The following is a 27,923-nucleotide window of genomic DNA, read 5'->3' on the forward strand; positions in this document are numbered from 1 at the left end:
GCTTGTATGCTCAGCTCCAGCATGATGTAAGATCCCAACCATTAGATTCTGATCTGAAAACGAAGAGCCATTATGTATAAAATAATCTTTGGGATAGAAGACAACAGGAAGTCCTGTGTTACCTAATCATCTGTGACTGAAGGCACCAGAACTGAGCCACTTATTTCTAACATCTCAACAATTCAAGTAAGAGAAAAACTTCTACATGTTTCTTTGACTTTTTCTGTGTGGTCTTTATGTCAAATGCCATACAATTTCAAATGATGCTTAAAATATGCCTCACATTTTATAAATTATATGTCTCATAATTTTTTTACATTGTTCTGAAATGTCCACAGGAAAAATAATTTCCTGAACATGTATATTTTTTTACAGTTATTGACTCTCAAGATCAAAATGTTATAATAATGAGTGTTCATTGCATGGATTCTTGCACATAACTGTGTGGCTTGCATGCTTCTATAAACAAAAGACTCTGTAAATATATTCACGAAACATCAGATGATAAAGGATAGCAGAGAGGATGGATTCAGTACATCGACTTGATGAGTAACTGCTCTGCACTGTTACATAGAAACTTCTACACAGTCAGCCAGAACATCCTTGGGCCAGATAGAAATGCACAAAGAAGGCCACTCAGGGTTTAAAGTTGCCTTGCACATCAAATAAAAGTCTCTCCTCCACAACCTCTGCTCTCCTTGATATTTGTCTCTTTACTGCAAAAAGTGAGGAAACAGAAATTCCTTGAAAATCCAGCAAGGCTTCCGAGGCCTAGCAACCTTAAATATCCAAAAGGCATTCACATGATAGCAGAGAGTAAAAGATTGTCCCAAAGAACAGGGATACTTCTAACAGGCTGAAGTGTAATATAACATTTAGCCAGAAAAAGAAGCCCAGGAAAGCTTGGTTAGTTAGTCTTCCTGGGTCTGTTTTTGGTTTTTAGCCTTGAATTTGGGGAGGAGGAGGGTAACTCTACAAATCTTCCAGTTATTCACAAATGCTGCTGTTTTGGCTATATAAGAACCAGGATGAAAAGAATGAGTTCACTAATAGTAAATAATAAGGTTGTGAACATTTTTGGGGTGGGATCTAATTCTCTGGAATTTTCCAAGTCTCCTCAGGCTGAAATTTTTCACTGGGACTTTTCATTGCACTAAGATTTCTTAGCTGCTTGTAAAAATGTTATTCCAGTCTTATTTTTCTTGTTTATTTAGGGATTCCCCCCCTTTCTTTCTTCATTTTCATATATTATTTTCCACAGGAAATTGCAACGTTCTGTGCAAATCAGTGCCCTTTCTGGAGAATTTTGTGCAGGAGTGGTAATTCTGTGCAGGTTTCTTTTTTTTGGGGGGGGGAATAACATGGAACCCAAGAAATCTCATGCAATTTGTCGAAAAAGAAGCAAAGAGAGAGAAAAGGAAAATCTCCTACAGAAAAATCTTGCTCTGAGGAGAAAAAAAGGGTGTTTTTTTTTAAATTTTGTCTAAGTTTCTCACTAAATGCAGGAAGCTGCAAGGGGCTTTGCAGTTATGTATTCCAGTTTTTGGAAGTGCATGACTATATTAATTGTACTTTATCCCTGTAGAGAGATTGGTTGTGATTGGGTTCTTTCGTAAGTGTGGGTCCGGGGTTTCGGCGGGAAGAACAGAAGGAGCAGAGGCATCCGGTACAAACAACAGTTCTTTATTCATTTTAACATCCAAAACACCTAAACCAAAAGGATCCAACTCGTTCACCTCCTGCAACTTCTTATAACTTTTAACTTTCTCAAACTCAGTATTTCTTCGCTTCCTTATTCCCTCTTCATCCCAAGGATGTTTGGAGAAACTCTGCTCTGTGCCGGGACGCTCAACACCGCACACATTGTCCCGCAACAGGGATGTTTCACATAATTTCCTTCCAGCCGGGGGAGATAGTTGCTGACACCAGAATGGATCTCCTTCTTCCCCAAATCCATTGTAGGATAAACCACTCCTGTATTCCATCCTGCTCCTTGCCTCCGTCTGTCTTTCTTTATCTCCCTGGGAGGGTCTGGCAGCAGACCCCCTCCTGTTCTTAAATTGGGGAATTCTTTTACTAAGTTTATGAATCTGTACCTTGTTTCTCCTGTTCCTTCAGTCTGCACACTCTTGTCATCTTTCCCTTTCTGTCCCTCCTCTTTCTCCTCCTCCTCTTTTATCTCATCCCATTTCATCAGATCCAGCTCCGCCTACTTCTGTTTCTGTCTTCCCTCAGCTAAGAACACCTCAACTGCTTTATTCCGCCCTATTTCTCCATCATCAATCTTAATAAGTTCTCCCACAGCACATCCTTCGTACTCTTTTGGCTGATTCTTCTGGGAGGACGGCACACTTCGTGACTCTCGCTCACATTGGTATAATGATATGATTTCTGATTCCCTATATAAAGGTCCAAATGCATTTTTTTTTATTTTGTGTGGACTATGCAGCTACCCTTCACTTCTATATATAGATAGGGCCTACCTCAGCAGAAGTTCTCACAAGAAGAGTGGCAATCGTAGGGACATCGATATCAAGAGAGAGAAACCAAGCAGGCTGCAAATGTGTGTGTCCCTCTGATCTCTAAAGCAAGCCAGATGGCTGGGAGCAAGCCTTGATATACACAATTGAGGAATAATTAACACACCTGAATGGCAAGAAAGCCACTGAGAGCTGAAAAGAAACAATGGTTTAAGGATTAGATCAAAGTTACCATTCTGGACTTTAACTGGAAGTAGAGTCATGGCAACTGGACTTCTTTCTTGTTAGGTTGAAACGTTTCACTGCTCCTCCAAGTAGCGAAACATTTCAGCCTAACAAGAAAGAAGTCCAGTTGCCATGGCTTAACTTCCAAATAACCATGCCTGGATGACTGAGAATCTTCACAGATACATTCCAGAACTTGTGTCTGCAGGATTTTACACTCTTGAGCTTTGAAGTACAAAGTAAAGGGATTTAGTGGAGAGGAACCTTAGTGAGGGGGAGATGAAGAGTGAAAGGAGAGAGAGAGATGGGCTAAGAAACAGCTTAGCTGGAAGGCTTTCAGCCATGTCTGTTGTTTGAACTCAAGGATTTTAGGATGGAACTTGAAGATAGATTAGCAGCCCTGGGACTGTGAAGAAGCAGAGGTGGAGGGCAGAGACGGAGGATCTTAGCCGCAAGGCAGGATTGTGTTTTTCTTGCGTGTAATTTCTTTTGCCAATGTTCAAAGCCTGTTCTTTCTTTGCAGTGCTCAAGGCTGTTGATTATTTTTTCCAAGTCTGTTCTTTTGATTTTGTGACTGTTTCCCTAAGCTTGCAAGACTTGCTTTCTGGTTTTCAGCTAAGAATAATCTTTAATTTGTTTTTATTCTTTTATTTCTTTTAAAATAAACCTTAAAAAGAGCTTTGGTCTGGAACTTGCTATTATAGGAACTCAGCTTCTAAATCTCATGACTAGCCAAATGACAACAACTACTGTATGAGTTTTGACAGCATGTTAAGAGATCCTTGGGCTCTAGTAAAGTGTAAACTCAATGCTCTGCTCCTTTTTGTGAAGGGGATGGTGGCAGCTTTTTGTTTGAAAATGGTAAACTTTCTCTGGAGCCTAGTGGAGATTCAGATTGTAGCTGCTTCTCAGGAAATTCCCCTGTCTTCAGGGAATGCTCTGGTCTCTGTGGAATCCACTGCTGAAGCTCAGAGTGGTCTCATGACACTCCCACATCTCATTTTTTCTTAGAATCACAACCTCTTTCTGTCAACAATATGAGGAACATTGCAAATGTTAATGAGTTCTTACAGAATTGAATTGATATACCTGTAATTATTATCCATGTGCAGTGGCCAAATCCAACAGATAAAGCTATTATCTGTACGCAGAGGACTATGTTCTACCTTCTGCTGTGTAGCAGTTAGACATGAGGATGGGTCCTATTTTAAAAAGACTATTTTAATACCATAAAGACGGTTGACCTCACAGAGATTCAAATCCAGATGTTAAGAGCAAAGCATTCACAAGCCTATGAGGAAAACATTAGATTTTGTTTCTTCCAAATTCAACTCTGTTAAATCTCACTTCCTTTTCATTTCATTTATGGACGATTGTTGAAAGATTTTGGGAAATTAAACAAAAATATTTATTATTTTATTTTATTTAAAAATGTTTATAGCCCACTTTATATCACAGGATCTCAGGGTGAATTACAGAGCGGTATATTTTTTTAAAACAATAGATGCTTAAAGGAATTTAAAGTTGAACAGTTAAAAACACAAAATTAAACATTAAAGCCTTTGTATAACCTACACAGGTCACAAACCTCAAATGGCAAAAAACTATCTTTTGGGAGTTGGTAGTAAAGGACAAATGTGGGCCATATTGCAGTTTTGAAGATGTTGAAAAAATATTTTTATAAGTAAAGCAAATATTTTTCTTTCATGATTCATGAAATTGCAAAGAGGGAATGAAATTATGTTATGTGGGCAGGAAAGGGACTGTTTGTACTGTCTGTCCAAAATGGCCCATTCACTAAAAGGTCCTATCTGGTTCAATAGATAGGCTAAGGGTGTCAGGGTGTGACTCCATGACTCCACTCTTTGGAAGCTTTGAAATATGGTGAATGTGTTTATTCTGGGACATACACTGGCCACTTTCAGAATCTTGATCTTTACAGCATGGTACCTGTTGCAGCATCATGTAAGAAAGTAGCTAGGCTCCCGACCATAGGATAATGTTTGGTCCTGTAGAGACAAAAGGAGCTACATTTTCAGTTCAGTGCCAAGGTCATAAGAGAAATCATAAAAGTAATTAGTTGATTTAATATTAACTTTATAATCAGGGACGTGGTGGTGCTGCGAGCTAAACCGCAGAAGCCTGTGCTGCAGGGTCAGAAGACCAAGCAGTCGTAAGATCGAATCCACGCGACGGAGTGAGTGCCGGTTGCTTGTCCCAGCTTCCACCAACCTAGCGGTTCAAAAGCATGCAAATGCAAGTAGATAAATAGGGACCACCCCGGTTGGAAGGTAACAGCGTTCCGTGTCTAAGTCGCACTGGCCATGTGACCACGGAAGATTGTCTTCGGACAAAACGCTGGTTCTGTGGCTTGGAAACGGGGATGAGCACCATCCCCTAGAGTCGAACACGACTGGACAAAAATTGTCAAGGGGAACCTTTACCTTTTACCTTATAATCAGAGTGAAATTTTGACATATTTAATATATGTGTTTAATTTACCTACAGAGTTGTATTCTTGAAGAGAATTAAAGTGCACAAGCTGGATATAGGCATGGAATACAAGAAATACATGTTGTTGGCTACTGCCCTGTGTTTAGGATATATCTGCCCCCAAAGTGAAGGACGTCCACCTTGTAAGTATATATAGTTTATTATTTAATAAATAAAGCAAGGCAAATTAACAACAAGAAAGAATGCATTAACTGTTCATATAAGAAACAGTCAAAATGTTACTAAAAAATAAAAATGCAAGCAATCTTCATTTTTCTCCCTTTTCAGCATATTATGTATGTCCATGTAGATAATTCCCATCACTATCACGGTTGATGAACAGCCCAGTTCTTCTGGACAGAATTTGACATGTGCAAAACCTTAGTGTTGGAAGACAAGGGTCAAAATTCTGCTGCTTAGAATAGTAAATTGCACTAGAATAGGCCCATTGAATCTGTTGAAGATTTGACAAGTCAACTTTTCATAGATTCAAATTGGCCTGCTCTGTCTGTGACTGACTTTAGCACAGTAAGTTACAGTGAGTGCAGGCCCATTTGAATCAAAGGAACGTCTGCAGAAAATCACTTACAGTACTTAATCCCCACTGATTCACTTGGACTACTTGAGTGTAATTTAGTATTCTAAACAACAGGATTTTGGCCAAGAGTCTCTGTTGGTCTGTTTGAAACACAGATGGTGTACATAATATCTAGCCTTACTTTGCAGGATGTGAAGCTCCAGTTATTTACAGACTGGATTTGCTTATTCTCACTCTCATTATAAAGCTCAACTAGTTAGAAATGGATAAAAGGACTATTCACAGAACTAGATTCTAAAACTAAGCAAAGAAATTATGTGATTACTGATTGTTTCACTATGTTGTTGTTTAGTTGTCAAGTCGCGTCTGACTCTTTGTGACCCCATGGACCAGAGCATGCCAGGCCCTCCTGTCTTCCACTACCTCCCAGAGTTGAGTCAAATTCATGTTGGTAGCTTTGATGACACTGTCCAGCCACCTCATCCTCTGTTCTCCCCTTCTCCTCTTGCCGTCACACTTTCCCAACAGTCTTCTCTTCTCATGAGATGGCCAAAGTACTGGAGCCTCAGCTTCAGGATCTGTCCTTCCAGTGAGCACTCGGGGTTGATTTCCTTCAGAATGGATAGGTTTGATCTCCTTGCAGTCCAGGAGACTCTCAAGAGCCTCCTCCAGCACCACAATTCAAAAGCATCAATTCTTCAGCAGTTGGCCTTCTTTATGGTCCAGCTCTCACTTCCATACATTGCTACTGAAAAACCATAGCTTTGACTATGTGGACCTTTGTTGGCAAGGTGATGTTGCTGCTTTTTAAGATGTTGTCTAGGTTTATCATTGCTTTCCTCCCAAGAAGCAGTTGTCTTTTAATTTTGTGACTGCTCTCACCATCTGCAGTGATAATGGAGCCCAAGAAGGTAAAATCTGTCACTGCCTCCATATCCTCCTCTTAGGCCCAGTGGCTATGATCTTGGTTTTTTTTTTATGTTGAGCTTCAGACCATTTTTTGCACTCTCCTCTTTCACCCTCATTAAGAGGTTCTTTAAGTCGTCCTCACTTTCTGCCATCAGAGTGGTATCATCTGAATATTGGAGGTTGCTGATATTTCTTCCAGCAATCTTAATTCTGGTTTGGGATTCATTCAGTCCAGCATTTCACATGGTGTATTCTGCATATAAGTTAAATAAGCAGGGAGACAATATACAGCCGTGTTGTACTCCTTTCCAAATTTTGAACCAATCAGTTGTTCCATATCCAGTTCTAACTGTTGCTTCTTGTCCCGCATATAGATTTCCCAGAAGATAGATTAGGTGGTCAGGCACTCCCATTTCTTTAAGAATTTGCCATAGTTTGCTGTGCTCCAGCACAGTCAATGAAGCAGAAACAGATGTTTTCCTGGAACTCTCTGGCTTTCACTATAGTGCAGCAGAAAATCTGACTTTCATGGTGTTGCCGATCTAAGTACATCATCCCTTATCAATGACTGGGGCTTTTGGGGTGTGTTTGTATTAAAGAGCAACAACATCTGGAGAGGTTTCCCGTCCACATTTTACCATATACTCAGCCCATGGCATAATTAACAGACTACCCCTCAGAAATTTCTGCTGTAGTAAAATATGGTGAATGCAACCTTGATATTAATAAGTTAAATATTGCTTGCCCCAAGTATGAAATCACTGGCAACTGTTATTTTTCATGCTAGTATATCCCACCCCGAAATAGAACAAATTACTGTAAAGCAAGAGAGAACTGAAAAATGCTTCACAACACAGACATTATTGCAGCTGAGCTCACAGAAGTAATTCCCAGCAGAGGCTGCAGGCTACAGCTCACGTTTTCTGTCTTCCAAACAGATGCATGTCAATGTCTCATGGATCCCAAAGACCGAAGGAACTGTAATTATGCTTCTGTAGGCATCACTGCAGAGGAATGCACGGCAAATGGATGTTGCTTTGATGCAACGGTCCCTGATGTCCCATGGTGTTTTGTACCTTCTGGACAAAGAGGTAATAAAAATGAGAGGTGGGCAGAGATAGGAAGTACCATCACTACTAGGTGGACTACATGGCCCAAGCCTGCCAAGTATGAATTATGCTTTCAAGGTGCTTAAAAATCTTTTGGGGGGAAAATTGAACATTCCTGCAGAAATTTGACTCCACCACATTCACAGCTGTAGGGAAGTAAAGAAGATCTTCCCAGCCAAATGTTCCTTTCCAACTGAGATAAAAAGGATTCAAAGGTCTTTTCCAGATGATTTTAAGAGACAACATTTAATTTCCAGCACTATATTCATACGAACCCCACATGATATATTTCATTGCTAAGCAATTGGTGAAATGTGTAGAAAAGGGTAACTTTGCTATAAAGAGGTCATGACATGGTTTTCACTTGTTTTATCAATGCAAGCTAATAGTCCAATATTCTGTTCTGCAGACAGTTTTCATTCCAACACCTAGAAAATAAGATACTGCTGCAGTGACATTCAGTATGGCTGACCTGTTCCATGGGAAGAGCTTTACAACAGTTGCATGGACCCCTTGTCAGGAAGAAGCATGGTATTCACATAATGGGAGCCAGTTCATCTGTATTATTTTAAAATCAGCCTCAAATATTTTATTTTTATTTACTTTTTTGTTTTTCTTAAATTGTTTTACCCCACCCTTCTCCTTAAAAAAGAACCCAAGGTGGCTTACATCATTAAAAAGAGAATATTTAATAGCTAAAACAGTATGTATACAAATATTTTAAAAGAATTAGAATTTTTTTAAAAACAGTAAATAAAATCAATCCTAACAACATATTTAAAAGCAACAAGGCACAGCAATCTATTTTTAAAAAAATCCTCTCAGACAGTCAGTCAGTAAGGGAAAAGCTGTCTGAAGAGAAAAAGGTCTTTGCTTGTGGAAGGACAGCAAAGATGGGGCCAATCTGGCCTACCGTGGGAGAGAGTTCCAGAGTCTGGGAGCAGTGACAGAGAAGGCCCTTTCCTGTGTCACCACTAAACACATCTATGAAGGTACTGGAACTGAGAGAAAGGTCTTTCCTGATTATCTTAAAACTGGAGCAGGCTTATAAAGTCCTTGAGATAGCTTGGACCCAAGCCAATGTCTGTGATATATCTGGTTTACAGTTGATATAATTTGACCAGTGGATTACTCCTCATCCTAGCTAGAAAGCAGCATTGAATAAGATCCAGATTTAGTCATACTTCAGCCCTTTTGTTTTCAACAGAGCTAATCAAAGGGTGGGCAAAATGCATTGTCAGACTTCAGCTTCTTCGCTGGCTGTGCTGACCAGGGAGTTGCAATATAACATCTGGAGATGTTTACTGACCATGGTCTACTCTCTGACAAAAATTCAATCTATTTTGATCTTAGCTTTGATTACAAACTGAAAGGCAGATACGCAAAGTGACCTGGGCAATGTTTTTGATAGCTTCTCTTCATTATGCAAAGAAAACGATCGAACCAGAAGCAAGGCTGGACTGCGGCTACCAAGGGATTACTCGTAAACGGTGCCAAAGAATTGGATGCTGCTTTGATCCCACAGCTTCTGGTGCACCAGTATGTTTCCATCCACCAGTAAACAACGGTAATGTCTTTTAAAAAATGTTCTATGATTTTTCTAAGGACCAAAAAATACATAAACAAATAAATCATGGTTTAATTCATGCACATATTAGTTTCATAACGGTATGGTAATATTAGAAAAGCAGCTACTGTCAGAAAATCAATATCATCATTAAAAATGCAGACATTATGCCTAAGACCAAGCTGATGGAGAAGGGGGCTTATCCCCTCCCTGTATCCCCTTAATGGCAAACGAAGCCTAGACTGCACTATTAACTTTTCAGATTACCTCTGGGTAGGAATCATTCCTACTTTTTCTGTACAGTATTTTAGTGAATCCAAATGAAGATTCCTATCACCTTGATGAGAAGAATATATGAGAATTGCATGATGAATGGTTATATCTTTCTAGTCAAGCTTAAATGGGGAACCTTTAGCTCTCTAGATATTTGATACTTATCATGGCACATGCTGGCTGGGGCTTCTAGGACTTGAAGTGAAATGCTGCTCAGTGGTTTAGGTAGAAGAGTTTGTTAGTTCTATATCCCTCTGTGCGTGTTGGACTTGATGACCCATAGGGTCCCTTCAAGTACTGCACTTCTAATATTATTATATTATTATGTCTAAAACATTTGGAGAGACAAAGAATTCTATATAACATTTCTTCTAAAGGGACACACACATCCTATGCTTATCCCTAAGGAAGGAAGGAAGGAAGGAAGGAAGGAAGGAAGGAAGGAAGGAAGGAAGGAAGGAAGGAAGGAAGGAAGGAAGGAAGGAAGGAAGGAAGGAAGGAAGGAAGGAAGGAAGGAAGGAAGGAAGGAAGGAAGGAAGAGAGAGAGAGGTACAGAGAAAGACAGAGATGGATTTAGTGAAAATAAAGGAAAAATAGGACTCATAATGGCTTACTTTTCTGAACAGTTTCCCGACAGTGTGTAATGGACAGGAGTGCAAGGGAAGACTGTGGATACCCAAGCATCACTGCTGAAGAATGCCAAGCAAAAGGATGTTGTTTCAATTCATATGTTGTTAGTACTCGGTGGTGCTTTCACCCTCTTTCTGACCCAGGTAACAATACATTACAGTATTTGTTTGTGAGAAAAGATGTATCTTAAGTAGAACAGGGGCAAAGTGCAGAGAGAGCAATATGAAGACATGATCACCTATTCCTGTCACATTTTCACTCAACAGGGATGACAATACAAGGTACTGCAAGGAGCTGTAGTACATCCTTTGCCTGTTGTGATTAGAGATGGGGACAAACCACCAAAATGGCAGTCCATCTTGGTTTGTGGGTTGTTAGTGTTGACGACCCACAACCTATGAATTTCCTTGTTGGGTCTTTTTTTTTAAAGACAGCCCGTGGGGCTGACTTTAAAAAAAGCTGAGCCCCCTGCCCCCAAAGCCTGCCCCCAACCCCTTCTCACTTCTGCTTACCTTGTCCTGCTGCCTCCTCCTGCTCTGCTCCTGCCTTTGCTGAAACAGAAGCTAGACTGCCGGAACCACGTTTTCTGTTATGGTAGCCTAGCTTTTGCAAAGACCAGTGGGGAGGGCTTCCCTTTGGGCAAGCCTGACTGAAGCGATTCCCCCCTCCTGCTGCCTTTGTAAAGACAGCAGGGTGAGGGATTACTTCCCCTGTCTTTCCACCCAGCTTTAGTTAGTTTATGATAAACCAGTAGTCTGCAATTCCCAGAAAGCCCAGCCAGCACAACTGGTGGTGAAGGCTTCTGGGAACTGCAGCCCAAGAACACCTGGGCTACCCAGGGATAGGAACTACTGTGATAAACCAACTAATAGTGAATAACATAACAAGTATGACTGATCTCTTTTCTGACTATTTTGCCTTAATGTTGTCAGTCTCTCTCATTTTGCTTACATAGTGGGGTAGATGCTGTTTTACTGGTTACCCACTGATATTTTTTTTAAGTTGCAACACATCACAGCCCTTTATAAACTCTCTTAATGTTTAAGGACTTGCCAAGATGTGTGGAATGGCTCCCAAAAAAAGAGTGCCATGTGGGTATCCTGGCATCTCTACTGATGATTGCTTGAGGAGAGGATGCTGCTATGAACATTACCAGTATGCCAAAAATGTTCCGTGGTGCTTTGAACCTTCAGCACAGAAAGGCAATTTTTCACTGTGAAAAACCAATCAGGAAGACTGTTGGACTAACTGAGGAAGATGCTTCACAGAATGAAGGGCGACGTTTTTTCCTCCTGATGTCTTTTCCTCCAGGTGTTCTGATTCTCATATGTTTAATCAGCATGATTGATTGATGCTCATCTACTGTGTATTCAATTAAATTATCTGGCATTTTAACATTCTTTAATTGTCCGACTTCACTTCACATTTCTTCTGTAAGAACAACTTTTGCCTCAGACCTAGTCATAGCAAGAGACTGGCTGGACATTTGAAGCATATTTTCACACAGCTAAAATAAGTCCAGCATCAGTGACTAGCCTTAAAGGTGAGATCCTGCATCTGTGCAGTTAGAATGTGGAGCAAGTTAATCTATGACGGATTTAGTGTGTTTCAGCCAATTTCCTGATCACTATATTGACATGTGTGGAGCTCCAGATGTAGATCTATATTCAACTCTCCATTGTACTATCATATTCCTTCAATGACTTTGGGCCATTCTCTTTCTCTTAACATAACCTGCCTCGCGGGGTTGTTGTGCAAATAAGATGAGGAGAAAGAAAGTCATTTATCCTGCCTTCAACATACCTAAAAAAGGTGGAGTATTAAAGTACCGTATTTTTCTGTATATACAAGCCTCCAATGAATACGACGACCACCTAATTTTGTCCCTTGGAGGAGCAGTCAATGGGCAGCCATGAGGGGCAGGCAGCTCCGCCTCCGTCTCCTGCTGCTGCTGTCTCCATCGCCCGATCATGTCGCTGCCTTGTCCCCTCTTGGAAGGGAGCCCGCGAGTGGCGCTGGAGGAGGCAATCTGGCGGCGGAGGCAGCAACAGCAGCAGCAGGAGGCAGAGACAGAGGCAAAGGAGCAGCTGCACTCGGCCGCCTCTGGTGGCTGCCCATTGACTGCTGCCGCCACCATCCAGTCGCCTCCTCCTCCTGCCAGGGCTCACCTCCAGATCACATCACCGCCTTGTCCCCTGCCTGCGAGTGGCACTGGAGGAGGCGATCTGGCAGCAGCAGTCAATGGGCAGCCGGGCGTAGCTGCTCCTTTGCCTCCGCCTCCTTCCATGTATAAAACGACCCTCAATTTTTCCTCTAATGATTTTAGGGAAAAGTGTTGTTTTATACTCGGAAAAATACAATAACTAATACTGCACATTTTACATTGTTAAAATGTGGATTGAAGTTTAGTAGGATGCAAATATGAAGCAGCAAGCTGACTTTAGAGAATGAATGATGATCTTCTTGGGAGTGGTAAAGGAAAGCACAATGGATGAGGCCAAATGTCCAGGAACCAGATTTCAGTTCTGTACCCTTATTAAAGTTCAAAAAATCGAGTGTAGAGGTGTTGCCCTAAAAATGAAAAGTTCTTTTAAAAGATGCTCAGAGAGATGTCTTAAAAGTGAAAGTACAATCGGAAAAGTACTCTGTGAAGATAGTTTATATTACAAAACTAAAATACTTATACGTTTTCGGAACACAGAACTGATAAGATAACAAGGCAGAAGCAGCTCATTCAGTTTTGTGCCAGTTTTTGTGAGAAAAAATAAATAATAGACACTGTAAACACCCAAACCCTTACACTATGCAAAACAGAAGGAACAGTTTAAAAAAGGAGTGCTGCTTGTGTTGTGTTTCACCTATATTTTTAATTAACAAAGAGATATAAAAAGATGTAGAAACCTGCATTAAATGAGATTAATAATTTATTGTGCAATAGAAGGTTTTACAGAATAGTGTAAAAGGAGAAAAGGATGAATGTCACTTTAAACAGTTTGTTTAATAATAAGCAAGAAGAGAAGGGAAACAGTGGTGTCATTTGTTTTATAAGGCTTTAGCCCCATAATTAATAACAACTGAGTTTTAAAAAGAGTATAACTTATATATTCTGTAGTACCAACAAAACAACATGCAGTTGTATTGTCAGTGAATTATGTCATTCAAGCCAGCACTAGCTCAAGGAAGGGGGGATTTTACTCAGGCTTTGCAGATGCAAGAAGCTGAAGTGTCAGGGGCAAGCCCTGTGATAAGCAGATCTTGAGACCCTTAACATTTGAGCCTCCCATTATTTATTTATTTATTTATTTATTTATTTATTTATTTATTTATTTATTTATTTATTTATTTATTTATTTATAACCTGGCTTTCTCCTTAAAATGGACCCAAAATGGCTTACAACAATTACAAGACAGCATTTAAGATTAGTAACAATGAGTATACAATACTAAAAGGATTACTGAATACAATACCAAAGAACATAAGCAACACCAAAACACATTCAATGCAACAAGATGCAATAATCCATTTAAAAACGTTACATATATATATATATATATATAATGTATACAGTGGTGTCTTGCTTAGCGATTGCTCCGTTGAGCGATGAATTCGCATAGCGAGGGGGTCCGGGCCATTGCTGGAGCATTCGCTCAGCGATGGCCCCTATGGGGTTTTTTCGCTGTGCGATGATCGTTAAGCGGTTCACTTAACGATTTTCGCATAGTGAAGCCGCGTGGAACAGCTGATTGGCGGTTCCAAAATGGCCGCCGGAACTTTTCGCGCCGTGCCCTCACTTACTGAGGGTGCGAAAATGGCCACCCCTATGGAGGAGCTTCGCTCAACTGTGAGTTTTGGGGCCCATTGGAACGCATTAAACCAAGTTTAATGCGTTTCAATGGGTTTTTTCGTTCCGTTGAGCAATGTTTCCCATAGCGAGGGTTAATCCGGAATGGATTAACCTCGCTATGCGAGGCACCACTGTATACTGTCAGTATGTTCATATACATACATACATACATACATACATACATACATACATACATACATACATACATACATACATACATACATACATACATACAACAATCCATTTAAAAACATTACATATATATAATGTATATACTGTCAGTATCTTCATATACAAATATATATATAATATATACATTTATATATATTTATATACATTATATATACATTTTATATACATATATAGATAGATATAGATATCTATATATATAGATATATATAGATATATATATTTATATCTATATATCGATATCTCTCGATCTCTCTCTATATATCTCTATCTATATCTATTTATCTATTTGTATATGTATAGAAAATTTATATAAATTAAATTAATAAATTATATATACATATACATACATATATACATACATATACATATACATATACATATATACATACATATACATATACATATACATATACATATACATATACATATACATATACATACATACATATATATATATATATATATATATATATATATATATATATATATATATATATATATATATATATATATATATATATATATATATATATATATGTAAATTTTTATATATTTATTAATTTATATATACAGTGGTGCCTCGCATAACGTTTTTAATTGGTTCCAAAAAAAAAACGTTATGCGAAACATCGTTATGCGAAACACCATTTCCCATAGAGATGCATTGGAAACCGGTTAATCCGTTCCAATAGGCACGGATTGCCGTCCTTAAGCGAAAAAACCCATAGGAAACATCGTTATACGATACAATGTATCCTCCATTGGAATGTATTGTAGCTGACTCAATACGTTTCAATGGCTTTGCGAAGTCAATTTTTGCAAAATTAAGTGTGTCATAAAAGGGTCAAAAATGGTTTTAAATGCTTGGATTAGCTTCTGCACCCTCTAAAACGGATGCAAAAGTTAATTTGGCTTTGATCTGACTTTTCGTTAATTAATGGTGAATTTTTTCCCCCCAACTTTTGACAGCTGTCAAAATCTGACAGCTCCATTATTTCCTATGGGGGAAGAAAAAATTCACAAAAAATTAATGAAGACTCAGCAACTGTTCTAAATTCTTGGGTTTGTTAGAGGACCCCCTAAGTTGTGTGCAAACCTGATTTGGCTTTGATCTGAACTTTCGTTAATTTTTTGTAAATTGTTTTCTCCCCCATAGGAAAGCATGGAGCTGTCAGATTTTGACAGGTCCATTGGTTCCTATGGGCCAAAAAACAAAAATTCACAAAAAATTAACGAAACGTCAGATCAAAGCCAAATCAGGTTTGCACATGACTTAAGGGGTCCTCTAACGAATCCAAGCATTTAGAACCGTTTTGGACCCTTCTAAGACACTTTTTAAATTGAAAACAAAAACATCGTTAAGTGAAGCAGGGGACCTAAAACAAAAAACGTTAAGCGAAGCATGGTCCCAAAAACGCTATGCGAAAATCGCCCATAGGGAAAAACGTTATACGAAGCACAATCTGACTCTGAAAAAATAAACGTTAAGCGAAAAAAACGTTAAACGAAGCAAACGTTATGCGAGGCACCACTGTATATATATAAATCAATAAATATATAAATACATCAGTGAGTTATGGGGGGTGTCTGTGTCTGTGTGTATCTGTCTATACAGGCACAAACGCACACACGCACCTATAACTCAATGATGTTCTATTAGCCAGAACTTCAGTTATATACTTCAGTGCATAAGATGCACACAGTTTGGTTGGAGTTGTATAGTTGCTGCTGTTATGTGCTATTAAGTCAGAACCAACCTATAGCAACTCTAATAGTGCTCTCAAGAGAAGTGGGGTATTTAAGGAGTAGTGTCTTTCAGTTCCATGCCCCCAGTGAGCCTCTGTGGTTGAGCATACATTCAAACCTAGGCGTCCATCACTCTGTCTCCTACACCACCCTGGGCTGGAGATATATATAAGAGGTCAAAGGAAAATTAAATGCCTAAGATACTGACAGTACATTCACATTGTCAGGCAAAAACAAAACAAAAATGAAGAAAAACCCAAAAAGACTGTTATACTTTAATGTGAGCTTTCATGGACAAGTCCACTTCTTCAGACCTTCAACCACATCATTCTCACTGGCCATTTACAAGACTGCAGCTGAGAAAACAAACATCCTGACACTATCAAAGCCAGTTTATGTAAGCGATGAGATAAGAATCTATTGTCCCTTTTCAAACAGCTTCTGATACATCTAGAACTTCTTAATGAATTGTAATGCATCCGTCTCTCTCCTTTCCTGTCCCTTGTGTCCTTTTAAGGTTTTGTTATCTAGCATCACAACAGCTCCTGTGGGGTCTGATGGGAGGCTAAAGTGTGTGTTCTTTCACTTTAATTTTTTTTAAAAAAATTATATGGCTAATTTTGACGTCACATTTGTTTGTACTACTCTGTTTCCCTGAAAATAAGACCTAACCTGAAAATAAGCCCTAGTATGATTTTTCAGGGTCCTCTTAAGCCCTACCCCAAAAATAAGTGGAAACCCCGCCCTCCACCATTGTGCAGCAACCAGAAGATGATGACATGACTGTATTTGAATACAGTAAATGTAGATTGTTGTACATGTAATAAATGAAAGATGCCCTAAAAATAAGCCCTAATGAGTTTTTTGGAACAAAAATTAATATAAGACTGTCTTATTTTCGGGGAAACACAGTAGCTTTTGCACTAAAACGGTACAGTTTGCCCTATGTGGAAGGCAGGAGGGTGCTGCTTTCGGAAAACTGTGTATCAGTCTGGAAAAGAAGTAAGTGAATGAACTCCTGCTCTTGTGGGTGACATTTAAGCCTTGTAATGAGGTTCTCTAACCTTAACTTGAGATGATATAGACAAGCTGACCCTCACAAACTAAAACCAAAGCTAATCAATATTGAAAAAGGTTAGCTATTCTGTGTTTTCAAAAGGTAAACAGGCTAGTCAGATTAAACTGCATGTTGGAGATACCGTCCTATATTTACATATTCCATTGACTTCAGTCATAGAGATGTCAACATAGTAAAGAACATGTACACACCTAGAAAGTGATAATTCACTGATAAGAAGAATAAAGTATTTTACAATTGTCTAGATAAATGATCTCTATGAATGAGCTGTAAAGCTATGACACATATCACAGACCTTCTCCACCCTTGGCTGCCATCCATAAAACAAAGAATTTCACTTTTCAATTTAAAAAAAATATATGCAATTTTTAATATATTTTTTTCATTCATGTTTTTAATGGCTTTTTTTCCCTGTCACTTTTGGTATGCCATGATCCTGTATCACACAGACTGATATTAATAGGGAAATTATTTTTTTAAAAAACAATTAATTAACAGTTTTAGTTTTTAAACCCCAAATGAGTTACCTTTTACTTACCTTGTTAATTAATTAATTAATTAATTAATTAATTAATTGCTCCTCTAACAATAAAAGTAACCCAAACGTTACACCATAGACCAAACAAAGTTATCACAATGGTAATGCGACATTTTATTAAAAGGGTTAATTACAAGTTACTGTATTACTAAGTTCAGAAAAGCTCAAGGTCTTAATTGGGGAACACAAGAAAAAATGTATGAGTAAAGCAAATGCAGTGATAGGTTTGGTCTTCCTTGGACTTCTGGGTTCAGAATTCCTTTTGGGATTTTCATATTCAGAGTTGCCTGGTCGCATTTTTGAACTGGTGATAGGGATTATCCAAGGTTCCCCCTTCCCCCCCCCCTTGAACTGTGCTGTTATGTTGACCGAGTCCCTGATCACACTTATGCCCAATGATCCAGTGTATACAAGTACTTACTCGATCCATATGAATATCGATTCTGGACCTCAAGATGAAGTACACCATAGGGAGGTCGCACATTATGCTTACAGCATTTAATACAAGACTATGATTTGAATCATAGGGGACGTGTTGGCACTGCGGGTTAACCGCAGAAGCCTCTATGCTGCAAGGTCAGAAGACCAGCAGTCATAAGGTAGAATCCATGATGGAGTGAGCTCCCGTTACTTGTCCCAGCTCCTGTCAACCTAGCAGTTCGAAAGCATGTAAAAATGCAAGTAGATAAATAGGTACCATGTCAGAGGGAAGGCAATGGCATTTTGTGTCTAGTCATGCTGGCCACGTGACCACGGAAACTAGAAACGCTGGCTCTATGGCTTGGAAATGGGGATGAGCACTGCACCCTAGAGTCAGACACGACTGAACTAAATGTCAAGGGGAACCTTTACCTTTACCTATGATTTGAATAGCAGAAGTGTTGCTTTATTATGAACTATGTAAGGCTGTGAAATATACAACTTTGATACAGAAGAAAAGGTTGGTTACACAGATCAATTTAGCTTGGACTGTCCCCTCTCTATATTTTACCTATACAGAAACATATAAAAAGTATGTAGTGGAAAGAGAGAAGAAGTTAATTCTGAGAAATAAGAGAAAAGGTGGAATTGAAGCAGAGGAAATCAGAATGTAAGTAGAAGGTTAAGGAGAGGGCTAGAATCCACAGGAAAAAACATGACAGTACAACTCCTACCAGGATATGCATGGTCTTCAGACAAGTGTATGATAAGGGACTGAATCAAGGGTATTTTCTAAAAAAACATTTTTATTAGCTTTCAATAAATATATAAAAAGTGACTACAGCTGAATAGATCTCTATATGTACAGGGGATAAAACAGAAGAAAAAAAGAGAAAGAGAAAATAAATAAATATTCTCTGGCAGGTGCTTCTCTAGCCATGCCAGGCAAGTGTAGGGTATAGTGAAACACTTGAATTTGACAGCTCAGATTCCAGCTCTAGAACTTTCTATTTTTCTTTTCTTCTCCAGCTTAGTTTACTAAACTTTACACTGCTAGAATGTGTGACAGTGTGATTGTGGACGCGTGCTTGCATTCTTTTTGTGCCAGCTTTGAATGGCTGAGTCAGGATTAATGTAGTGGGCTCTGTCTTCCCCTCCGCTTGTCTTGCTCTCCCCCTTCATTCCTCTTCATTTTATTTGCTGGTATACTGGTGCAAACTTCACTATCTGCTGGCCTTTGCAGCATTGCCAGAATGGTACATGTGGGGAGAACTTAAATTACACCTTCCCTCAAGTATTTAAAGATTTGAATTTCTCCATTACTGGAAATCTGGAAATACATAAATTCTGTCAGGGATCCAGGCAAGACCCAGGGCTGGAGTGTCACCAAAATCAATCAATCAATCAATCAATCAATCAATCAATCAATCAATCAATCAATCTATCTATCTATCTATCTATCTATCTATCTATCTATCTATCTATCTATCTATCTATCTATCTATCTATCTATCTATCTATCTATCTATCATGCTGTATTTGTCCCCATAGGGCACTCAAGATGGCTCACAGGCATTTAAAACAACACAATAGTTACAATTAAAAACACCACAAGATAGAATATTAAAATAACAAGCTAGGAAAGTTAGGAAACGTTGCCTTGAAAGGTGAATTGGATGAATTTGCCCTGTTGCCATGTATAATGTAGAGTTGAGATGTGATACAAATGAGAAGTAGAGATTTTCCAAGGAAATTCCCTTATGTTCTTTTTGCTTTCTGAGATGTCTACTGCACAAAGCCGCTTAGAGATCTAGAATGCTGGCTCATGTCCCAACCAAGGTTATCAGAGTGGTGGACAAACACTGTTTATCACTTCCTCTTTGCACTTACCTCCCAGATATCACCAATCCAGACATGGGGGAAACTTTATAATATTTTCTATGCAAATTAAGAGTGATACTTAAGGTGGAGTGAATCTCTAAATCAATACCTGAATGATGTAGGCAAACAATAATTAAGGTATAAATTGGTATGTGATACTATTCTCAATTTAGAGCCTTTCTTTCCAAGGATTGGAAGCAACCATGGATCAGAAAGGGATCTGGTTACTCTCGTTCATTTTAGTTTTAGGACTCAGCACAATAATAGAAGCGAAGACAGCACCACGTAAGTACTGATACCCTTGACCTTCAGTTCTTTCTAGCAGCATAATCTCAGGGAAAAGCTTTAGGTATTTGCAGTACTACAGTATTACAAGCAGGAACATTTGCAGCTCAAGTGAAAACATTATGTTTTGAAGGCAGACCTTGTACGCAGGGGTCTGCAGAAGGAGGACCATGCTGTTGTGAAATGTAAGGAAAGATGGGAAGCCCATAATAAAATCCAGAAGTTCCATACCTAGCTCTTCCCAGTTTTAATTGGAAAGTACCACTCCTTGTAGATTTCACATCATGGTTGCTAAGGGACCATTAGCAAAAGGCAAGGGGGTCCATCAGCAATCTGGCACTCCAAGGACTGCATACATCCTGCTGCCCAGGAGTTTTATCCTCCAAATGAAGTCATGGCTTCATCTGTAGTGATCATGCGATCAATCCTGAGTCTCAGTGCTGATGCACAGGAATCAGCTGTCTTCTCTGGACTGATATTGGGAGTTGAACATTGATTGTGCAGGCTCAGCAGAGACCTTCCAAAGATCAGCCTGTGAGACACGGCACATCGTGTGCTCTTAGATCAGGTTGGAAGCTTATGTGCTCTTAGAGCAGGGGTCTCAAACATGTGGCCCAGGGGCCATTTGCGGCCTGCCAGATGATAGTTTGTGGCCCCCACCTTGCCTGCCCCCCCGAAGCGCCCACCATCCTCTGCTGTCAAGAGTCAAAAAAAGCCTCTCCTCGCTCGCCAGCTGCCTCCCAAGACAGCGCCTCTTGCACCCTCCATCTGGAACAGGAGCCTGCCCGCCTGCCTGCCCGAGTGTGCTTTTTTTTTGAAGGGGCCCCTAAGAGGAAGGTTGCTGAACCTATCTCTCTCTCTGTGTGTGTGTGTGTGTCTCTGTGTGTGTCTGTGGGGGCCCACCCTGTTGTTTAATTTCACGGGTACCGATGGGGGCTTTTCTCCTTTGGCAAGGCGATTCTGTGAGGCTTTTAAAAAAAATGTCGTGCCTCCACCCCGCTAGGCGGTTGCCAGCACTGCCTCCCTTCTCCGCTTCTTCGTCCTGCTGCTGGTGTTGGTAGTGAAGAAGGAGCTGGAGGGGGTCGTGGCTGGCGACAAGGGCTTGCACGCCCCTCTTTCTCCTCCTCCTCCTCAGAGGCCCAGCCGGGGTAAGGAAACTCCTGGGGAGCTTCCTCGGGCTCTTGCTCCACTTGGCGGAAAATCTCACCCAGACTCTGCCTCCAGTGGCCCCCAGGTAAATTGAGTTTGAGACCCCTGTCTTAGAGGTTGTGCGACCTTAGATTATGCTGGATAGCTGAACCCTAGGAGGCTTATGGTAAAGCAGTGAAGCTCTTAATATCCCTGCTCTGTGGATTACTGTGCCAACAGTGAAGTATGAGGGACAAAGGCTGCTAAACTAATTCGGCATTGAGGAACTGCTTCAGCCGTGCAGCATGAAGGTGAATGGATGACTGAGGACATAGCAATGTCAGAAAATAATGCTAATCTAATGAGATATGCTTGAGGGTGGTAATGCACTGAGAAGAGCTACCACGGCCAGCTCTACCATTAGGCAGAGGAAGGCAATTGCCACAGCTGGCTCATAACAATGCCTCCTGAATCTCCTGGCCATCCTGCAGTATCTGCAGTGCACTTCCTAAAGTAGCTTGCTTCTCTCTGGTAGGTGGTGGTAGTAGAAGATACTATCTCTTTGCCACTGTTCTTTCAGCTGCTAGTTCAGTTTGTTTCTGTGGAATGGGGTTATTTTGTCCACTATCTCAGGAAACAAAATATCTCGGGCTGGGTGAGATAGCCACTGTTAAGCACAGCACAGGTATTGGGGGGGGGGGGGAGAGCCTCAAGTGGCACAGAAATAGATGGAAAGAGCATGGTATGTATCAGCCTTAGAATGATTTGCCAACATGGTATTTTAAGAGAATGTAAGAAGAGCTAACCATGATTTCTGTTCTCAACAGCGGAGTGTAGATGCCATGTAGATCCCAAAGCAAGGACAAACTGTGGACCTCCTGGAATCAATGCTGAGCAATGCAGAAACAACGGATGCTGCTTCAGTTCAGAAGTCCCAGGAGTGCCCTGGTGTTTTACTCCATCTCCTCCACAATGTAATGTATTTTATGAAACATCCCTAATTTTTCCCCAAAACAGAGGAACTGAAGGTTAGACAGATGAATACATTCCCCTTCTAGAAATAAATTATTTAATAGGCAAGGATGTGCCATTTGTTCTGTTTTGTTTTTGTTCTCTAATTCCCAGAACTTCCCAAGAATTCCTCAGGCAGGATTCTGGGGGTTCCAGCTCACAGTCCTAATCTACAGACACCTATATTTCATTCTCCTGAAGAAGGTCCCACCTCTGAGATTCCATGGCTGTCTCAGGCCTTCCTTCCTGTTGTTCGTCTTGCTGCCTTTTAGGCGCTATGGATTGTGCTTCCTGAAGATCCACCACTCCCAGGAAACACTCTAGCAGCTTCCTTTTTTGGACATTCACAACAGGAACGGAGTCTGGACTAGACCATCCAACCTCTGAACTAGGCCCTTTTTCAGGTGAGTGAAAGGTAGATGTTTTTAGGTGTGGATCTTTGGGTTAGAACCCCTATAAATTCTGCTTCGAGTATTCTTGGAGAATTCAGGCAGTTGGAGTCAAAGGGGAAAAAAACACACCCAACAACCTCAAATGGTAAAATCCTTATTAATAGGCTTCTCACAGGTATGGTAGGTATTGCTGCCCAATGAATGTAAAAAAAATAACTGCACAAGAAAGCAAAGCCTGATAGAACCAGAACTTGGGTTGAGGGGAAGACCCAGTTTTTGGATTACATCATATACACTCTAGCGTGATATAGCTAAACTCCAAAAAGTAACTTTTTCCAACTTAGACCAGATGACTGTTTCTTAGTCACTGGACTCATGCCCAATATAATTAATGACTTGTCTATATTTATGCCAGTTCCTGAGAGAATGAATTCATTTTGGTTCATAATAAACACCTATGAAGCACTATCGAGCAAAAACAAATGGATGCAAAGTCTACGTTTGCAGAAGTCAAATGGCCATTTCATACCACAGCTTCAGGATGTGGTGTCCAATATGAAACCCAGAAATTTCAGTTTATTGCTCCAGTCCAGAAAGTACAAATAGTATTTCAGTTGTGTGAAATGTGGGTTGAGGCATGAGCAATTTCAGTGATGCAACAGAAGTATTACTGAAATGGTCCGCGCAGAACTGATCTAGTTCTAAGGCTCCATGGCTGTTTCAGTCCCTTATCAATGATACAAATCTACAAGCTCAGGCTATAGATGTTATTAAGATGATCAGCTAGGCTTTTGCAAACACATTTACACACAACTACATTGGTGGCCTCAAGACCCTTGAGGAAATTCTGGAACATTGCTGTCAGAGGTCATGTAAGATATTCTTTCCTCCATCAGTGACAGACATGGAAAGAGGACATATATGGATGTCAAATGCAGCACCGAGGTTCTGTTACTGCATAGTCACATCCACAGAATATAACCCAAATTATATTTAATAATCTACATGGACAGTTCATTGCTGAGATGGTTGTCTGAAAAGGCATATATTTCTAAGAGAGAGAATCATTTATATAAAACAGATTAATCAGGGATTATGGATTTGCTTTGTGTAGATACACAGAAACAGAAATATATAAATATGTACATATTCAAACACTTCTCTCCCTCTCACCCCTCCTCTCCCCCTGCTTTCCTGTCTAGATTTATTCAGCCATTATAGCTCTGATCATGGTGGGGTTGTGGGGTATACATAATCCTCCAAGGTCTTTCCCACCCAATGTCAATGTCTAGTGAATTGGTTGATAGCATTTCCACAATCAACAGTCCTGATAAGGCAGGGCTGCAGATTGTAGAAGGGCGATGAGCACATGCAGCTGAATGCATTTGCAAGGGCTGCTTCAGAACTTTATGTTGAACATGCAAGAACCTGATGGATATTGGAGAGAGGGGGTGTTGTGGTAGGATGTCCATGCATGCATGTTCTTGTCCCCACCATAGCTGCAGCCTTTACCTTGTAATGCCTGAATGTGACTTCTCTCATCAGCAGCCATTTTTCAAATCAGTGACCAAATTTTGAAATTGTGACTAGTTCTATTCATCTTAAGATTCCCTCTTTCCTCCCCCCCCCCCGCAATAGATAAAAAGGTATGTCCTTCAGAAGTCAAAGTCAGACAGAACTGTGGCTTCCCTGGAATCTCTGCTGATGAATGTGAGAAGAGAGGATGTTGTTTTGAGTCCAAACCACCTGCTGTTCCATGGTGTTTCTTTCATACCTATGTAGAAGAAGGTAACCCAACAAACGTATTTTTCTTCTGTTGGATAAATACAACCCCCCCTTGTGGTACTAGAACACATGCTATTATTCATTTCTTATTCTTATTATGTCATTTATATTAGTTGATGTCAAATGCTGTTTGTGTGTGCTTCTCTTCCGTGTTTATTGAGTGGCTTAGGAAGTGAGGTACAGGTATTTGCTCTATTATATAAAAGCTTTTTTTAAAAAACTGGTTTCAAGCTTCTGACTCGTGGCTACTAGCTATCAACCAGTAGCTCATCTGCCAAAATGTAAAGAGGATTTTGAGCATAACCTTGCTAGTGTGTGAAATGAGCCTCTAATATACACCACCTTAAACTACATTGACCCAAACCAACATGAGGATGCAAAGCAAGAGACTGCTGTGCTGAAGAATTTAACAATACACGTGTGCAATTGGTCTTCCTTTGGGGTAGTTTTTAGTTAACCTTTTTATGTGAATGAAGTAGGAGAGAAAGACCTTGTTTCTCATATGCCTTTTTGTTTCTCTCTACATTTCAGAGTGCTAGAATGAACCTTTGGAAGATGAAGATTTTCACAAGGAATGTCTCTGTCAATAGAATCATTCAAGCAACAAAGCATTATGCCATACATTGTGCTGTAACAGATTTGATTATCATGTCTATTTGCTTTACGTTCATACCTCCTTACACTGACTCAGGCCAAAATCTTACGCCCAGCTATGTAAGAGTAAATGCTCTTGAGCTCAAATATGTTTCCTTTTGAGTAGCTACATATATGATTGCCTTGTAAAACACCAGTTTTGTTCTTTCCACTAACTCACTGCTTGTTCACTATTCAAAAACAATAAAATTATTATTCTGTTTTAATAATCCTATTTGCGATGCGGTAGTCATTCTGCGGTAGTCATATACAGCAGTCAACTCTAGCATCCATTGAAGATGTTGCTGGAGATAAGAAACTTAACTAGTTGCAACTCAGACTATTACGGGAAGCCTGGCTTTTCAGCCACTCAGAATCAGGACCATATTGACAGATTGGGAAGAAGTGGAAGACTGGAGTCAGCTTGAAGCAGCTCAGTTAGGGCTTTGCCTGTGCTGAATCAGCACCTTATCCTGTTGTGCATGCTGGCATGTCTTGTGGGACAGCTGACTTGGCCATCGTGATCCTTGACTCCATGGACAACTCCTTTGCATCTCTCTTGAGGCACAACAACATAGCACAGGTACTAGGGAAAGGTCACTTCATCTTAGGCCACTATCTAGGCACGCCTCTTCCAAAACTGGTGGGATTCAAACAATTACCATTGAGGATGATCCAGGCACTGTCCCTTTGGTGTGGGAAAAGGTGCTTCCCCAATTCTCCTGATCCTAAGAATTTTGGGCTCCCAAAGCTTAGGCCCAGCACTTTCAATTGTGCAGATGAGCCAGGATGCAACCATGTCTATCAGCTGATGGAAGCAGTGTTGTCCCTGATTTGAGAAGAGGTTTTTCCTCTCCTTGTAAAGCTCATGCAAACTCTCAATGTTTGCCCAGGAAGGTTGGGACAGAACAGGCCATAGACTTGGGTTCACAGCTTCACGTAATGGAAAGGACTGGGGGGTGGGGGGGGGGAGATGGAAGGAGAAATTCTCCTTGACGACTTGTGGGAGATCTGATGGCAGAGGACATTTCTTCTGGCAGAATTGACTTCTACCAATGGATAATACAGCATAAGACTTTACTTATTCATTTTACTGGAATGGCAAATTCCATTGGTTGGATACCAGTATTATTATATCCACCTCTAGTAGTTATTCAGCAAAAACATGGCCTATGACTAAACTGTTATCAGTGGAATCAAATCACAGTAAGCAAAAGAGACTCTCAACAAGAAAAATAATAATAAATGAAAAGCCCTTAAAAACTGCTTGAAGTCTCCTGGCCGCTGCTCTACAAATCCTATAACTGAAGCCTTGTTCTCTAACTAAGAACCACAGGGTTGGAAAGACAACACAGATGTTTACCAGCTAGAGTGCTGGATCTTTTTTTAAAAATCATCTGTCCTCTTGGCAGTCATTCAGTCAGTCCCTCTAGGAGAGCAAAGGATGGTGAGCAAGAGCTGCCCAAGGAATTGTACTCATGCGGGAGGAAGAATGAATGCAGTGACAAGCTTGCCATAAGCCCTATTTGAGTGTTATAGTCTGTAATTGTGGAGAAGGAGAGAGGGATGTTTGCTCAAGCGGTCCTCCTTCACAGGGCTTTGGATTGCCTGGAGGTTCTCATTCAGGTGAATATGATTAGAGCTTCTCTTCAGACCTTTTCTGGTAAAATTGGGGGCGGGGGTTAGAAGTGGAAGAGACAGGTTGTCATGCATGTTCTTGGCTCCCTCCTCACAACTGTAATGCTAGATTAGGGCAATAGTCTATGAAGATGGCTTGTTGAAACCACAGCTCTTACCCAGTTCAAAATGCACTTGAAGAGGACTTCTCTGATATTAGTTCCCCTACCCTCTCCTCCAGTAACTTCACATTGATACTCTATTTTGGGGTGGAAACCTGCAATTCATGTACGTGCATGCAAGCTATTTTACATTCCTGGGGTTCAGACTTTGACTCCCTGTGGCAGCAAAAAATAATCATGAAAAAATCCATTGCGGGTTCAGGGAGTGTCCTTTCCAGGGAGTTACCTCTCCATTTAGGTTTTTGGGCATAAATGGCCAATTCATCCCATCAGCTCTTTTACACTGTTCTCTTAGATTAGAAACAGATGTTAGAAATAGCCTTTAACTATAGCCAAAAATACGTTAATGTTGCAGGGAGACAACTGAGGCAGTCTTTCCATGTTTTTGAAAGTCATACAAAAACACAACAAACCCCATATCAGAGAAGCTGGGATGAAATTTAGTATTACCTTTTAGTTAGAGGGAAATGTTGCTTAAAGTTTGGGTGTTGTTAAGTGTCCTTTTTTTGGCTCTAGTTGACAATTCAGGCTATCTTCCATCATCCAACAAAAAAGAAAAGAAGCCTCCATTCCAGGCAAAAAGAAACAATGTGTTGGGTGGGTGAGTGGGATGCAGAATGACCAGCAAGCCTTTCTCCAACAACATTAGGTGAGACATTCCACTCCACACCACCAGTGATTAAATCCAAATGCTGCACCTCTAACATGAGTCAGCAGCCCCCTTTCTGAAACCTACTTAAAGCAGAGAAACCTGGCCCTTCACGTCCAGCCATGATTTTTTTGGAACATTTCTGTTTATTCTGCATCACTCCCAGTTCTATGGTGCCCATGTTAAGAGTTTTTTTTTTTTTTTGCAGTCATGCATGTTGTCTATGGCTTATTGTGTCTTGTAGGGACTTTTCTGAGGTGATTGTATGTCTATCCAATCATTTCTTCCAGCCTTGGATTTCAAAGAGAGCTCTGCCC

The 27,923-nt window shown here is 40.2% G+C and overlaps 1 protein-coding gene across 2 annotated transcripts; it reads left to right on the plus strand.

Annotated features, from left to right (window-relative positions):
* LOC110074044 (uncharacterized) lies at window positions 1-27,923 on the plus strand. Of its 2 annotated transcripts, XM_072994170.2 has the most exons (9): window positions 1-186; window positions 5,214-5,341; window positions 7,584-7,736; window positions 9,166-9,321; window positions 10,221-10,367; window positions 20,168-20,209; window positions 22,165-22,311; window positions 24,379-24,528; window positions 25,057-27,923. In XM_072994170.2, the coding sequence occupies exons 2-9, from the start codon at window positions 5,260-5,262 to the stop codon at window positions 25,062-25,064; spliced, it is 885 nt and encodes a 294-aa protein (XP_072850271.2). In that variant the 5' UTR covers window positions 1-186; window positions 5,214-5,259; the 3' UTR covers window positions 25,065-27,923. The 2 variants fall into 2 exon arrangements, with proteins under 2 accessions (XP_072850271.2, XP_072850272.2); XM_072994171.2 differs by lacking the exons at window positions 20,168-20,209; window positions 22,165-22,311; window positions 24,379-24,528; window positions 25,057-27,923 and adding an exon at window positions 11,271-11,624 and having other exon boundaries at window positions 3-186.

Source organism: Pogona vitticeps, chromosome 3, assembly GCF_051106095.1.
Source record: "Pogona vitticeps strain Pit_001003342236 chromosome 3, PviZW2.1, whole genome shotgun sequence".
In the NCBI taxonomy this organism is placed as follows: Eukaryota; Metazoa; Chordata; class Lepidosauria; order Squamata; family Agamidae; genus Pogona; species Pogona vitticeps.